This window comes from Chlamydotis macqueenii, chromosome Z (assembly GCF_036417535.1).
Source record: "Chlamydotis macqueenii isolate bChlMac1 chromosome Z, bChlMac1.mat, whole genome shotgun sequence".
In the NCBI taxonomy this organism is placed as follows: domain Eukaryota; kingdom Metazoa; phylum Chordata; class Aves; order Otidiformes; family Otididae; genus Chlamydotis; species Chlamydotis macqueenii.
In genome coordinates, this window is record NC_141593.1 from 60,548,902 (window position 1) to 60,562,635 (window position 13,734).

At 37.8% G+C, this 13,734-nt stretch overlaps 1 protein-coding gene across 7 annotated transcripts in view; it reads left to right on the plus strand.

Moving 5' to 3' along the window:
- Window positions 1-12,954, plus strand: part of APC (APC regulator of Wnt signaling pathway) — a 103,158-nt gene extending 90,204 nt beyond the window's left edge. For 6 of the 7 annotated variants that reach the window (XM_086771190.1, XM_086771191.1, XM_086771189.1 and 3 more), the window contains one exon: window positions 314-12,954. In XM_086771190.1, coding sequence (XP_086627316.1) covers window positions 314-6,884 — 6,571 coding nt within the window. In that variant the 3' untranslated portion in view covers window positions 6,885-12,954. The remainder of the gene's footprint in view (window positions 1-313) is intronic. The other variant, XM_086771195.1, reaches the window with a different exon arrangement.
- Window positions 12,955-13,734: the final 780 nt, after the last annotated feature.

A 13,734-nucleotide genomic window follows, 5' to 3' on the forward strand; every position in this document is an offset into this window, starting at 1 on the left:
AATTAAGTACAATTAATTTTTAATGCATTTGATAAGGCAAGTGTTTCACTTACATAACAGGAGTATGCCAACAGATTAATACCTGCTGCTTGTAATGATGAACTAACAGCTAACTTCATATTTGTAATAGGATTTGATTAGCATTCTGATGAAAGCTAGAGGAAATATGAGATAAATTTGCACTGAAGAATTCATTATTATCCTTTCTAAGGGCAAAACTTCCCTCTAGCATAATAGGTTTTTGTTTTGCTTTTGTCTGTTATCCTTCTGAAATGTCACTTACTGATGTTTGTTTTCAATTACTCGACACTAGGCAAATCTTGCGAGAGAACAGCTGCTTACAAACCTTATTACAACACTTGAAGTCACACAGTTTGACAATAGTCAGTAATGCATGTGGGACCCTGTGGAATCTTTCTGCACGAAATGCGAAGGATCAGGAAGCGCTGTGGGACATGGGAGCTGTCAGCATGCTGAAAAATCTCATTCACTCAAAACACAAAATGATAGCCATGGGTAGTGCTGCAGCTCTAAGAAACCTCATGGCAAACAGGCCAGCAAAATACAAGGATGCCAACATTATGTCTCCAGGATCAAGCTTACCATCTCTTCATGTCAGAAAACAAAAGGCATTGGAAGCAGAATTAGATGCTCAGCATTTATCAGAGACTTTTGACAACATTGATAATTTAAGCCCAAAAGCATCTCACCGTAATAAGCAGAGACATAAGCAAAATATGTACAGTGAGTATGTCTTGGACTCCAGTCGGCATGATGATGGTATATGCAGATCAGAGAGTTTTAATGCTGGTAATATGACTGTACTTTCACCATATTTAAATACTACAGTATTGCCTGGCTCCTCCTCTTCCAGTAGAGGAAACATAGAAAATTCTCGATCTGAGAAAGACAGAAGTCTTGATAGGGATCGAGTAGTAGGTTTAAATACCTATCATCCAGCTGCAGAGAATAGTGGGAGCTCCTCTAAGAGAATAGGAGTGCAGATTTCTACTGCTGCAGCTCAGATCACCAAAGTTATGGAAGAAGTAACAAGCATGCATATTCCACAAGAAGACAGAAGTTCTGGTTCCACTTCTGACATGCACTGTTTGACAGAAGACAGAAATGCCCCGAGGAGATCAGCCACTGCCCATACTCACTCAAATACATACTTTCCTAAATCTGAGAATTCAAACAGGTCATGTCCTGTGCCTTATGCAAAAATGGAATACAAGAGAGCTTCAAATGATAGTTTAAATAGTGTCAGCAGCAGTGATGGCTATGGTAAAAGAGGCCAAATGAAACCTTCCATTGAATCTTACTCCGAAGATGATGAAAGTAAATTTTGTAGTTATGGTCAGTATCCAGCTGACTTGGCACATAAGATTCACAGTGCAAATCATATGGATGACAATGATGGAGAGCTGGACACTCCTATTAATTATAGTCTTAAATACTCAGATGAACAGTTAAATTCTGGAAGGCAAAGTCCCTCTCAGAATGAAAGATGGGCAAGGCCTAAGCATATAATAGATGATGAAATGAAACAAAATGAACAAAGACAGTCGAGGAGCCAAAATGCAACCTACCCTGTGTACACTGAAAGTGGAGATGATAAACATATGAAATATCAGTCACCTTTTGGACAGCAAGAGTGTGTTTCTTCCTTTAGATCAAGGGGATCCAGTAGTTCAGATCAGAACAGAGTAGGCTCAGCTCTTGGAATGAATCAGAAAGTAAACCAGTCCTTGTGCCAGGTTGATGATTATGATGATGATAAGCCAACCAACTATAGTGAACGTTACTCTGAGGAGGAACAACATGAAGAGGAAGACAGACCAACTAATTATAGCATAAAGTACAATGAAGAGGAACATCATGTCGATCAACCTATTGATTATAGTTTAAAATACTCAACGGAAGTTCCTCCCTCTTCTCAGAAGCCATCTTTTACTTTTTCAAAGAATTCTTCAGTGCAGAGCACTAAAACTGACCATATTTCCTCAAGCAGTGGGAACACATCAGCCCCCTCAGCTGGTTCAAAGAGACAGAATCAGCTGCACCCGAATTCTGCGCAGAGCAGAAGTGGTAATGCACAAAAGACTGCCTCCTGTAAAACTCCCTCTATTAATCAGGAAACTATACAAACTTACTGTGTGGAAGATACCCCGATATGTTTTTCAAGATGTAGCTCTTTGTCGTCTTTGTCATCAGCTGAAGATGAAATAGGACGTGACCAATCTACACGTGTGACAGACGCTAATAACACACTACAGATAGCAGAACTAAAGGAAAACAGTGGGGCTCTATCTACAGAAGGTGCAGTAAGTGAAGTCACATCAACATCACAACAAATCAGAACGAAATCTAGTAGACTTCAGACTTCTAGTTTGTCTCCTTCTGATTCCTCTAGACATAAAGCTGTTGAATTTTCTTCAGGTGCCAAATCTCCCTCAAAGAGTGGTGCACAAACTCCTAAAAGCCCGCCAGAGCATTATGTGCAGGAAACACCACTTATGTTCAGCAGATGTACTTCTGTAAGTTCTCTGGATAGTTTTGAAAGCCGTTCAATTGCTAGTTCAGTTCAAAGTGAGCCTTGTAGTGGAATGGTAAGTGGTATTATAAGTCCCAGTGACCTTCCAGACAGCCCAGGACAAACAATGCCTCCAAGCCGAAGTAAAACACCACCCCCTGCTCAAGGAGTTCAAGTAAAAAGAGAGGTAGCTAAAGGTAAAGTACCTAGTGCAGAAAAGAGAGAGCCTGGTCCTAGACAGGCAGCAGTAAATGCAGCTGTTCAGAGAGTTCAGGTACTGCCAGATGCTGATACACTATTACATTTTGCGACAGAAAGCACACCGGATGGGTTTTCTTGCTCTTCTAGCCTGAGTGCTCTGAGTCTTGATGAACCATTCATACAGAAAGATGTAGAGTTAAGAATAATGCCTCCGGTTCATGAAAATGAACATGGAAATGAAGCAGAACCTGAACAGTCAGATGATACAAAGGATAACCAAGAGAAGAAAGCCGAGAAGCCTGCTGAAGCAGAGAAAGACATTCTGGATGATTCTGATGATGATGATGATATTGAAATACTGGAAGCATGTATTATTTCTGCAATGCCAACAAAGTCTTCACGTAAAGCAAAAAAGCCTTCTCAAGCATCTGCTCCAAAAATACCTCCTCCTGTAGCCAGAAAACCTAGTCAGTTGCCTGTTTACAAACTTTTGCCTTCACAAAGCAGACTGCAATCCCAAAAACATGTGAGTTTTACACCAGGAGATGATATGCCACGAGTGTATTGTGTTGAGGGTACACCAATAAACTTTTCAACTGCTACATCTCTGAGTGATCTCACAATAGAATCACCCCCAAGTGAGTTGGCCAATGTAGATGCTGTCGGTACGGGAGCAGAGTCAGGGGAATTTGAAAAGCGAGACACCATTCCTACAGAAGGTAGAAGTACTGATGACTTTCAGAGAGCAAAAAGCTCAACTGTGACTCCACCGGGCCTGGATGATGACAAAACAGAAGAAGGGGATATTCTAGCTGAGTGCATTAACTCAGCTATGCCAAAAGGAAAAAGTCACAAACCTTACAGAGTGAAGAAGATAATGGATCAAATTCAACAAGCATCTTCATCATTAAGTAATAAAAACCAGCCAGAAGGTGAGAAAAAGAAGCCAACATCACCAGTAAAGCCTATTCCTCAAAATAATGAATATAGGGCACGTATAAGGAAAACCCCAGAGCCTAAAAGCAATATTAGTAATGAAAGAAGCTATGCAGAGAACAGAGATGCAAAGAAACAGAATCTTAAAAATAATTCAAGAGATTTTAATGAGAAATTGCCAAATAATGAAGAGCGTGTAAGAGGAACCTTTGCATTTGATTCCCCTCATCATTACACACCTATTGAGGGAACTCCTTACTGTTTTTCTCGGAATGATTCCTTAAGTTCTTTAGATTTTGATGACGATGATGTTGACCTTTCAAGAGAGAAGGCAGAATTAAGAAAAGGAAAAGAAACAAAGGAAACAGAAACTAAAGAGTGCACTAATCCGGAACAGTCTTCAAATCAGCAACCAAGTAACAGGACACAAGTTTGTCAAAAACATCCAACAGGCAGAGGCCAGCCTAAAACTTTCTCTCAGTCAACTAAAGATATTCCAGACAGAGGAGCAGCTACAGATGAGAAAATGCAGAATTTTGCTATCGAAAACACACCTGTTTGTTTTTCTCGCAATTCATCTCTTAGTTCCCTCAGTGATATTGACCAAGAAAACAATAACAACAAAGAAGAGGAACCTGCAAAGCGTACTGAGGCTCCTGATTCACAGATGGAATCAAACAGACCACAGACTTCTGGTTATGCACCTAAATCATTTCATGTTGAAGATACTCCTGTATGTTTCTCTAGAAACAGCTCTTTGAGTTCTCTTAGTATTGACTCAGAAGATGATCTTTTGCAGGAATGCATTAGTTCTGCTATGCCTAAAAAGAAAAAACCCTCAAGAATAAAGAGTGAAAGTGAAAAAAATAATTCCAGAAACACAGGGGGTATACTGGCAGAAGATTTAACATTGGATTTGAGAGAGATACAGAGACCAGATTCAGAACATGGTTTCTCACCCGATTCAGAGAACTTTGATTGGAAAGCTATACAAGAAGGTGCAAATTCTATAGTTAGTAGCTTGCATCAAGCTGCAGCTGCTGCATCCTTGTCTAGACAAGCTTCATCAGACTCTGACTCTATCCTTTCATTAAAATCTGGCATTTCTCTAGGGTCACCATTTCATCTTACCCCAGACCAAGAAGAAAAACCTTTCACTAGTAATAAAGGTCCGAGAATTCTTAAGCCAGGAGAGAAGAGTACACTGGAGTCTAAAAAAGTAGAGTCTGAAAGCAGAGGAATCAAAGGAGGGAAGAAAGTGTATAAAAGTATAATTACAGGGAAAGCTCGCTCCAATTCAGAAGTTTCAAGCCAGTTGAAGCAACCACAACAGACAAGCGTGCCTTCAATTTCACGTGGTAGGACAATGATCCATATTCCAGGAGTTCGAAATAGTTCTTCAAGTACTAGTCCTGTTTCCAAAAAAGGTCCCCCACTCAAAAACACAAACTCCAAGAGTCCCAGTGAAGGCCAAAGTTTGACTAGTTCTCCAAGAGGAGTCAAGTCATCAGTGAAACCTGAGCCAGCTCCTGTAACTAGGCAGCCATCAGGGTTGAACCACAGTGGATCAAGTAAAGGACCTTCTAGATCAGGATCTAGAGACTCCACTCCTTCTAGACCTCAACAGCAGCCATTAAGCAGACCTCTGCAGTCTCCCGGACGAAACTCAATTTCCCCAGGAAGAAATGGTATAAGTCCTCCCAACAAACTGTCTCAGTTGCCAAGGACATCATCTCCTAGCACAGCTTCAACTAAATCTTCAAGTTCAGGTAGAATGTCGTATACATCACCAGGCAGGCAGATGAGCCAGCAAAACCTTACAAAGCAAACTGCCTTACCTAAGAGTACCAGTAGCATTCCACGAAGTGAGTCTGCTTCAAAAGGGTTAAATCAGGCTCTCAGCAGTGGTGGCTCAAACAAAAAGACTGAACTATCCAGAATGTCATCCACAAAATCTAGTGGAAGTGAATCTGACAGATCTGAGAGACCTGTTCTCGTTCGTCAGTCAACTTTTATTAAAGAAGCTCCAAGCCCAACTCTAAGACGGAAATTAGAAGAGTCAGCTTCATTTGAATCTCTGTCTCCTTCCAGGCCAGATTCTCCCACAAGGTCTCAACTACAGACCCCAGTTTTAAGTCCGTCTCTTCCTGATATGTCTTTGTCCACTCATTCAGCTGCCCAGACTAGTGCTTGGCGAAAATTACCCCCTAATCTGAGCCCTTCTGTAGAATATGATGGGAGACCAGCAAAACGTCACGATATAGCTCGTTCTCATTCTGAGAGTCCATCTAGATTGCCGATTAATAGATCAGGAACATGGAAGCGTGAGCATAGTAAGCATTCCTCATCACTTCCTCGTGTAAGCACTTGGCGAAGAACTGGAAGTTCCTCCTCAATTCTGTCAGCTTCTTCAGAATCCAGTGAAAAGGCAAAAAGTGAAGATGAAAAGCAACACGGAAGTTCTCTTTCTGGACACAAGCAAAGTAAAGAAAGCCAAGCACCAGCGAAAGGTACTTGGAGAAAAATAAAAGAAAATGAAATTCCTCAGATAATGAATGATCCTCAGCATTCTTCCTCGGGTGCCGCAAATGACTCAGATTCCAAAACTCTCATCTATCAGATGGCACCCGCTGTCTCTAAGACAGAGGATGTATGGGTGAGGATAGAGGACTGCCCAATTAACAATCCTCGATCTGGAAGGTCCCCAACTGGAAATACTCCCCCTGTTATTGACAGTGTTTCAGAGAAAGGGGGTGTGAATGGTAAAGATTCTAAAGAGATTCAAGTTAAACAAACCCCAGGGAATGGAGGCGTTCCTGTTCGTACCATTGGTTTAGAAAACCGTCTGAACTCTTTCTTTCAGATAGACAGTCCAGACAAGAAAGGCACTGAAACAAAGCCTCTGCAGAATAATCCTGTTCCTGCACCAGAAAGTAATGAAAGTACTATGAGTGAGCGTACACCATTCAGTTCCAGTAGCTCAAGCAAACATAGCTCCCCCATTGGAGCTGTTGCAGCAAGAGTGACGCCTTTCAACTACAACCCAAGCCGCAGGAAGAGTAGCGTGGACAATAGTTCTGCTCGGCCATCACAAATACCAACACCAGTAAATAACAGCACGAAGAAACGTGACTCCAAGCCTGAAAATCCAGACTCCAGTGGGACTCAGAGTCCTAAACGTCACTCTGGCTCTTACCTGGTAACTTCTGTTTAAGTGCAACAACAAATAAATAAAACTGGTGTATTATATACAGCAGCTATTTAGAAACTGTTTCAAATGAAACTAAAAGAATGGGGATTGATTTTTTTTGTTGTTTTTATTTGTTGTAAATAGATTTGATTCTTGTTAGAGAGTCTTTGTTCTGGAAGCCATATTTGATAGTATACTTTGTCTTCACTGGTAATATTTTGGAGGAATACCTGATTGAGAGTTTGGAATAAAATTGCTAACGCAAGTATATTTGTACAGTATGTTTAACATTTATTTAATTAGCATCCCATCCCATAATCCTTTAAATATTGCTTGTTGTTGAAATCATGGAACCTTGCAGATAGAGATGATACACTGATATTGCTTTATCAGTCATTTCTAGATTACAGACTGATTAAACTACATCAGGGAAGAATTGGTATTATTTATGCAAAAAAGTATACTCAGTTTTAGTATTTGTGAGTCCATTTAACCCAATAATTAATCATGTGGCTGTGAAATTCACAGTAATATGGTTTCTGCTGAACAAGCTTTCCCAGCCTGCTTTTCTGCATGAATGGAACTGATGGTTCATTTTCTGAAGTAATGATTAACATTTCTGTGGTCACATAATGTGCATAGGTAGTTATGGTGTAACAATTTACACTTCCTTTGTGCTCTGCAAAAAAAAAAAAAAAAAAGGCAAACTGTGTAACTGTAAAACCTTGAACAAAATTATTTTACCTGAATTAGATTATATCTTAAAAGTAGGTAGATTTTTTTTGCTATGCTGTAACTTGTTGTATATTCTGGTATTTGAGGTGAGATGGCTGCTCTTTTATTAATGAGACATGGGTAATGTCTCAACAGAGGCTAAAATGAACATTTCAGAATAAATTATTACTATATGTAAATTGTGTGTCTTACTTCTGCATTACATAAAAATACAGTATTTTATTTTTAGATGTCACCATCTAATGTGTTATATAATGCACTTACTCTTAAGGCCTGATCCAGCAGAATCTTGCATCTCCAATATTTGTTCTTCCTTATCACTGACAAATGGCTGTTGTAGGATGCTTATAACAGTTGCAAGATCAGGCCCTAGGTCATCTGTAATATATTTGTAGTTGAGACAGTTTCACACATCTCAGGTGCATAACAAGGCTAAAGGCAGGGTATTTTCAGTAGCCAAGCAGTATAATTGTTTTCATGACTGCAAGCCTGAAACAATATTGTATGTATAAAAATAATATTTGTAAAACAAAAGACTTTTTAAATTGGGGATATAATGTAGAATGTGAAATAGTGACTATAAGATGAAATCTTAATTCTATTTTAAATCTTCATGCATTTTTTTTAATTTATTTTTTAAAAATTATGAAGGGGAAAATATTGCAAGAATCCCATAGCAGCAAGAAATTTGCTATCATAGTAGAAAAACAGTTTTATACACAAATCAGGACAGTTGCGGCCTCAAGCCTTTTTGAGGCAAATACGGTTTGTGCTACAACAATGACAAAAAGACAGATTTGTGCTTTAAAAATACAAATACAGTCTGAACTTAGATTAGAATTGATTTAAGGTACAAACATGAGAGAACAGAACATTAGTCATTCTGTGCATGATTGCACAAACCATGAAATGGTATGTCAGTTTTGTTGTATCTCAACTGGACTGTTCTAAAGTTAGCATTCTAAATAATTGATATTCAGGATTCAAAATGTCCTGATTGCAGGAAGCCCTGAAATAGAGCAATTTACCTTTATGGTAGCTTTAACACAGTTGCAGGGTGTATCACGTCTCTGGCTTTTGTGCTTCATCTGAAACTGAAATTAATCCATTTTCATATTGAATACCAGAAGACCAATGCACCTTAAGACATGCATTGTTTATGAACAGAATGGAGATGGCAGACAGAAGTCAGTTTAGATAAAGTTAAAAGCCAATACTAAAAATACCTGTTTGGCACAAACGGTATCTTATTTGCTGTTTTGTTCTTTGCTCCCTGTCAGATTTGCTTAGAGGTGTAACACGTTTCTGTATCATCTAGTGAATCTGTTAACAAGTACCATTCCTCATGGTAACTTTTGAAATATTTTGCATATAGTATCTTCACAAAACTTTTAAAATTAATATTAGTGTGCTTTTACGGGTGAAATAGAGACAGTTTATGTTACATGTTCAAAGTCAGAATTTCCTGTTGAAGTAGAATACAGAACTTGGTCCTTGAGTTTAAAATGCAAGACCACTTTTTTTTTTGTGATGCTTTTTTTTTTGTGCTGGCTTTTAACTACTAATATGAAGATATACCATATAATCCAGGATAGTTATTTAATATTGGCTTTACATCTGTGTCCTGTTGATTTAAGAATGTAAAGGTAAAGTCAATCTCAGTAAAGAAACTGATTTCATTTTTATAACTGAGAGAATCAGAAGATGAGGTAAAACAATAAATAATTGTATGTGTATCAACCACAATGTCTTTGAGAATTGTAGTGGCTTCTCAAGGTAGTCTTGGAGGTAGTTCATGATCATTATAATTGGGAAGTTTCTCTTAATATCCTCATAACTAACCTATATTTGTAGCAAAGACAGATGAGAGAAACTTTCCAACTATAAAGGCAGTGATACACTAAAATATGCTTCCCATGGGAGTTGTTAAATTTCCATTATAGAAGTTTGAAGAAGAGGTTTGTGAAACATCTCATAGGGTTGGACTATGGTATATTTCTTAGTGCCTGTATGCAGAGATGGGCTTAGGTGATCTTTTGAAATCCACTTCCAGATCTACATTTCTGGTTCTTTATCTAAAATACTTAGTAACCACTAAGAGCCTTTTAGAATATTTAAAGAATCTATTATGTTTTATTTATGTCAGTGATGAGGATACAAAGTTATATTCTAAGCTTAATTAAAAAACAGATCCCAGACACATAAAGTAAAAAAAAAAAAAAAAAAAAAAAGAAGAAAAATGGCTGCAATAAGTATATTTGGTCTTGGGTTTTGTTAATGATGTTTAGATCCATGATAGTCAGATTTGATTTATGCTGCTAAGGATTTACTCTTGTTCCTTGGTTTTATTTTTATGAAGTTGCTACAGCAGGCAAAATGACATTATTTACATCGAGGCAAAACAAAGAAAAGCAAGGAGCTAAGGAAACCAAGACACATTTTACTGTTCTGGGATGCACTGTTTCTTCAGGTATTTGTAGAACTTTTGTGACTTGTGCTCAGACCTTTAGTTGTCCTTGAATTAGCTTACCATATGCAGAACATATCAAACTTCTACTTAAAAATTAATTTATACTGAAAATACAATCATAAAGCTTGTTTCAGACTGATTTGCAGCTTTGTCCTCTTGATGTGAAAAGCAGAAATGTGACCTCAAATTCTAATTAGTTCACTTTTTAAAATGTGCATTCATTTTAGTTTCTTGCACTGTGCCACAGTTCAGGTTATTGCTCAATTTCTGTGAAAGCTGTTCTGACTAAATATTTTAAATTTTAAAGGGGAACTAATCTATTTCTGTTTTTCATGTGCAGTTCTCTATCAGAGTATTTTCCCCTGAAATCTTAAAAATCATTCTCAATGCTTTTGTCGGAGATGACAGCTTAAAAATTGAAAGCCTTGCTGAGATTTCCTGATGAGACTGGAATATTGTTTCAAGCAGGATTTAACTGCAGAATACAAGTCTAGTTTATGCTGTAAACTTCAGTAAGCCATAGTATTCTTCAACATGGACTAGTATCTTTGATGGCTTTGGGAAGTTAGTTCCTGTGTTTTGAGTAAAAGGGGAGGGAAAGAAAAGGGACAGTTTTGGAGACTGTCAGACAGTCTGAGGGATGTACTTTCATCTCTTACCCAGTAAATTGCATAATCTGCAAGAAGATAATGTTTTCTACACAAATTAATGAGGTTTCATTTTTAAAGTATATCAGTAGACCATGAAACTGCAAAACTTGGATAATCTGACAGCTGAATTATTTGATGGTCACTTTGGAGTACTTCCTAACTGTCCATCTCCCCCATCCCCCTTAACAGAAACTGTTACCAAGAAGGTAACTGTATATTAGCTTCTTCATTCTTCTTAATGATAAAGATCTGTATTATTTCTAGAATCAACAGCTTGCACTATTGAAAGAAGTTTTTTTCTGTCCATGCTCCTGGCTGTGAATCCTGGCACTCATGTAAGCCTTCAGTGGACCAGCCCACCTCTTACCTAGCAGAACTGATGGGGGAGTTAGTTTCCTGTGCTGGGTGGTGAGTGGGTTGGATCAAGCTATTACAGGCACTTTTAAGCCAATATGCCAAGTTTCAGACCAGTTCTTCACCCTTTTTGAGACAACAAAAGCAAATTAAAGTCAGATTTTTTTTTTTGCTCTTAACTGTTACTCACTCTGAACTTCTGCCGAATGGCCCCTGGCACTTTGCATTTAAATACGTTATGTTCTGGCTAGTCCTTTATCCTGGAAATTCCAACTTTAGAAGTATTACCTCAGTTTATAGTTTGTGGTTGTGGAAAAGACATATTTGTTCATAAAAAATACCCAAAGAACGAATTTTACTATATGCAGACTTCTAGGTGACAGTATTTAAATTTGCAATATTAAATTCAATGCAGCAAAGCCTTCCAGTAAAAAGATTTAATGCAGCTAGTTGTTTTCTGGAGGGGGCTTGAAGAGGGAGAGAAGATATCCCTTCCCTAATGAAGATGTTACTACTTGTAGGCATGACCTGGAAAATGTTTAGGTGGACTCTTAAAAGCTCTTCTGTTCTCTTGTTACTAGATGCCTCCCAAACTGTCTTTTTTCATGCAGCTTTCATTAAATAGTATGAACAGCTGTTGAGAGTGTTGCTAACACCCACGTGTAGACTTCCACCTAAACGTAACTTCATATATCTACTGTAATGCCTTGCAAAGTTTCATCCACCTGTCTTGACAGCTTTGTTCTTGATGCGATGTGTGGTTTGGATGAAGCTGTGAATCAGAAGTGAAGTGTCAGTTAATATGAAGCATGACTTCCTCCACATGCTTAAAACTTGGAGGACCTTCTTAATACCAAATTACCCAAATGCATTCACTCTCTGGTTCCACAGCCATCTCCTTTGCACTGTTAAGTATTGCCAGAAAAGATGTTCACACTTTCTTATTTTCATTTCAGATCACATACAGAAATATCATTCCTGCTTCATAGTCTCCTATATGGAGAATAACAGATAGTCTCTGTAAATGTATTTATAGAGAATGTTAATGTAGTTAAGGTTGAGTTTTAAGTCAGAATGGTAAGTTAATTGGTTATGTGTTGTGTTTGGTTGCCTATTGGAAGTGCAAGGGAATTTGGTGTGGTGCTGAAGAGCTTGAGTTCACAACAGTAATTAATGTAGGTGTCAATGATTTTGTGATGCCAAGATAAATATAAAGTATGTATTTAATGCATAGGTTTTCTGATGTCAACTTCCAGTTTACCAGATGTGCTGTTTACTTACTCCTAAGACTGAGTATTGCCTCCCTAGCATAGTTTTGCGAATAAATTTTCTTAGGAAATTTCCACATAGTTACAGGTTTATGTATTTATTAATTTCTGCCACTTCAAGATTTCAGGAAATTATTTTAATTTTGCTGTTTGTCAAAAGCATCCTCTTCTTGAGTGGCTGTGGAATTGCAATCAGGGTATCAGGAAGATGTAGAGGGAGCTTGTTAACTCAGTAAAATGCACTTCTGTCCAGACCTCAAGCCATACATACAAGCAGTATCTCTAATGCCCTACTTTTTGGTGGGATTTAACATGCATAAAGCTTGTGCTGGTTCTCTGCAAGTATTGAAATTGTCATCCTCTGAGGTAAGATGCATTTTCCCACCTGTAAATGTTGTTTCTCTTGAACAAACTCAGCCCACAATTATCTTTCCTTCAGTTCTGCTGTTTGCTTCTGCCTGAGATGCATTACTGTTTATATCCTAACTCTGTAATTAATTCTTTCTTCAACTATTCTAATGTATTTTGTTTGACAGTTTACTAATTCTGAATTTAGTCTTGCTATGCATAATTTATTTATTACTTGCAGTGTTATATAAAATTTCCTCCTGATTGCACCTTGTCAGAGTGGAATTGTTTTCTTGGCTACTACTGAAAGTTAGGTGTCTGCTTGCTGTCTTAGAAATATTATTTCATTTAAAATTGAAGTTGCTGTTAAGACACTTCAACACTGACTCAGAATATCAGAACAAATGCTCTAAACCCATGCAGTTTCATTTTGGTGGTAGTCACATTTCAGATAAGAAGTGGAAAAAGGAAGCTCAGAGACATGCAGTTCACCAGTGAAACTCTTTATTCTCTTTCATTTTAGAACAGACTGCACAAAACAAAATCTAGTTCCAATACAGTGTAATTCCATAATCTCTCTGTTACTTACAAGAAGTTCGCAAGAAGGCATATTTCATTATGACTCATAAGCACAGCAGAGATTCGGTTAATTCCAAAGTGTTTCTTTTCCATAATGAATGCATTCTTTAGCCCCTGATTAGAGACTATTAAGGGACCTAGACTGATTAATTCCAAACACATACTTAAACATGTATTTATAGATACATGCATACTTTACACTCTTGCATTCACTTTAGGCTTTGACATAGTTAGAAGCATTTAAACTGAAAGGCACTGTTGCTGAGTTACAAAGATCCTTTATTTTCTTGTATTTGTAGTGCTCTCTTCATAGTTGAGAGTTCTAATTTCAGGACTGATTCGCTGGCACCTTATTTTTGAAGTGTTTAGAGTTAGATATACTTAAGTCTTGATTTATATGCAGAAAAGGAAATTCCCTTGCTAGGGATATAAACATTTTTACTCATAATAAAATGTTATTACTATCACCT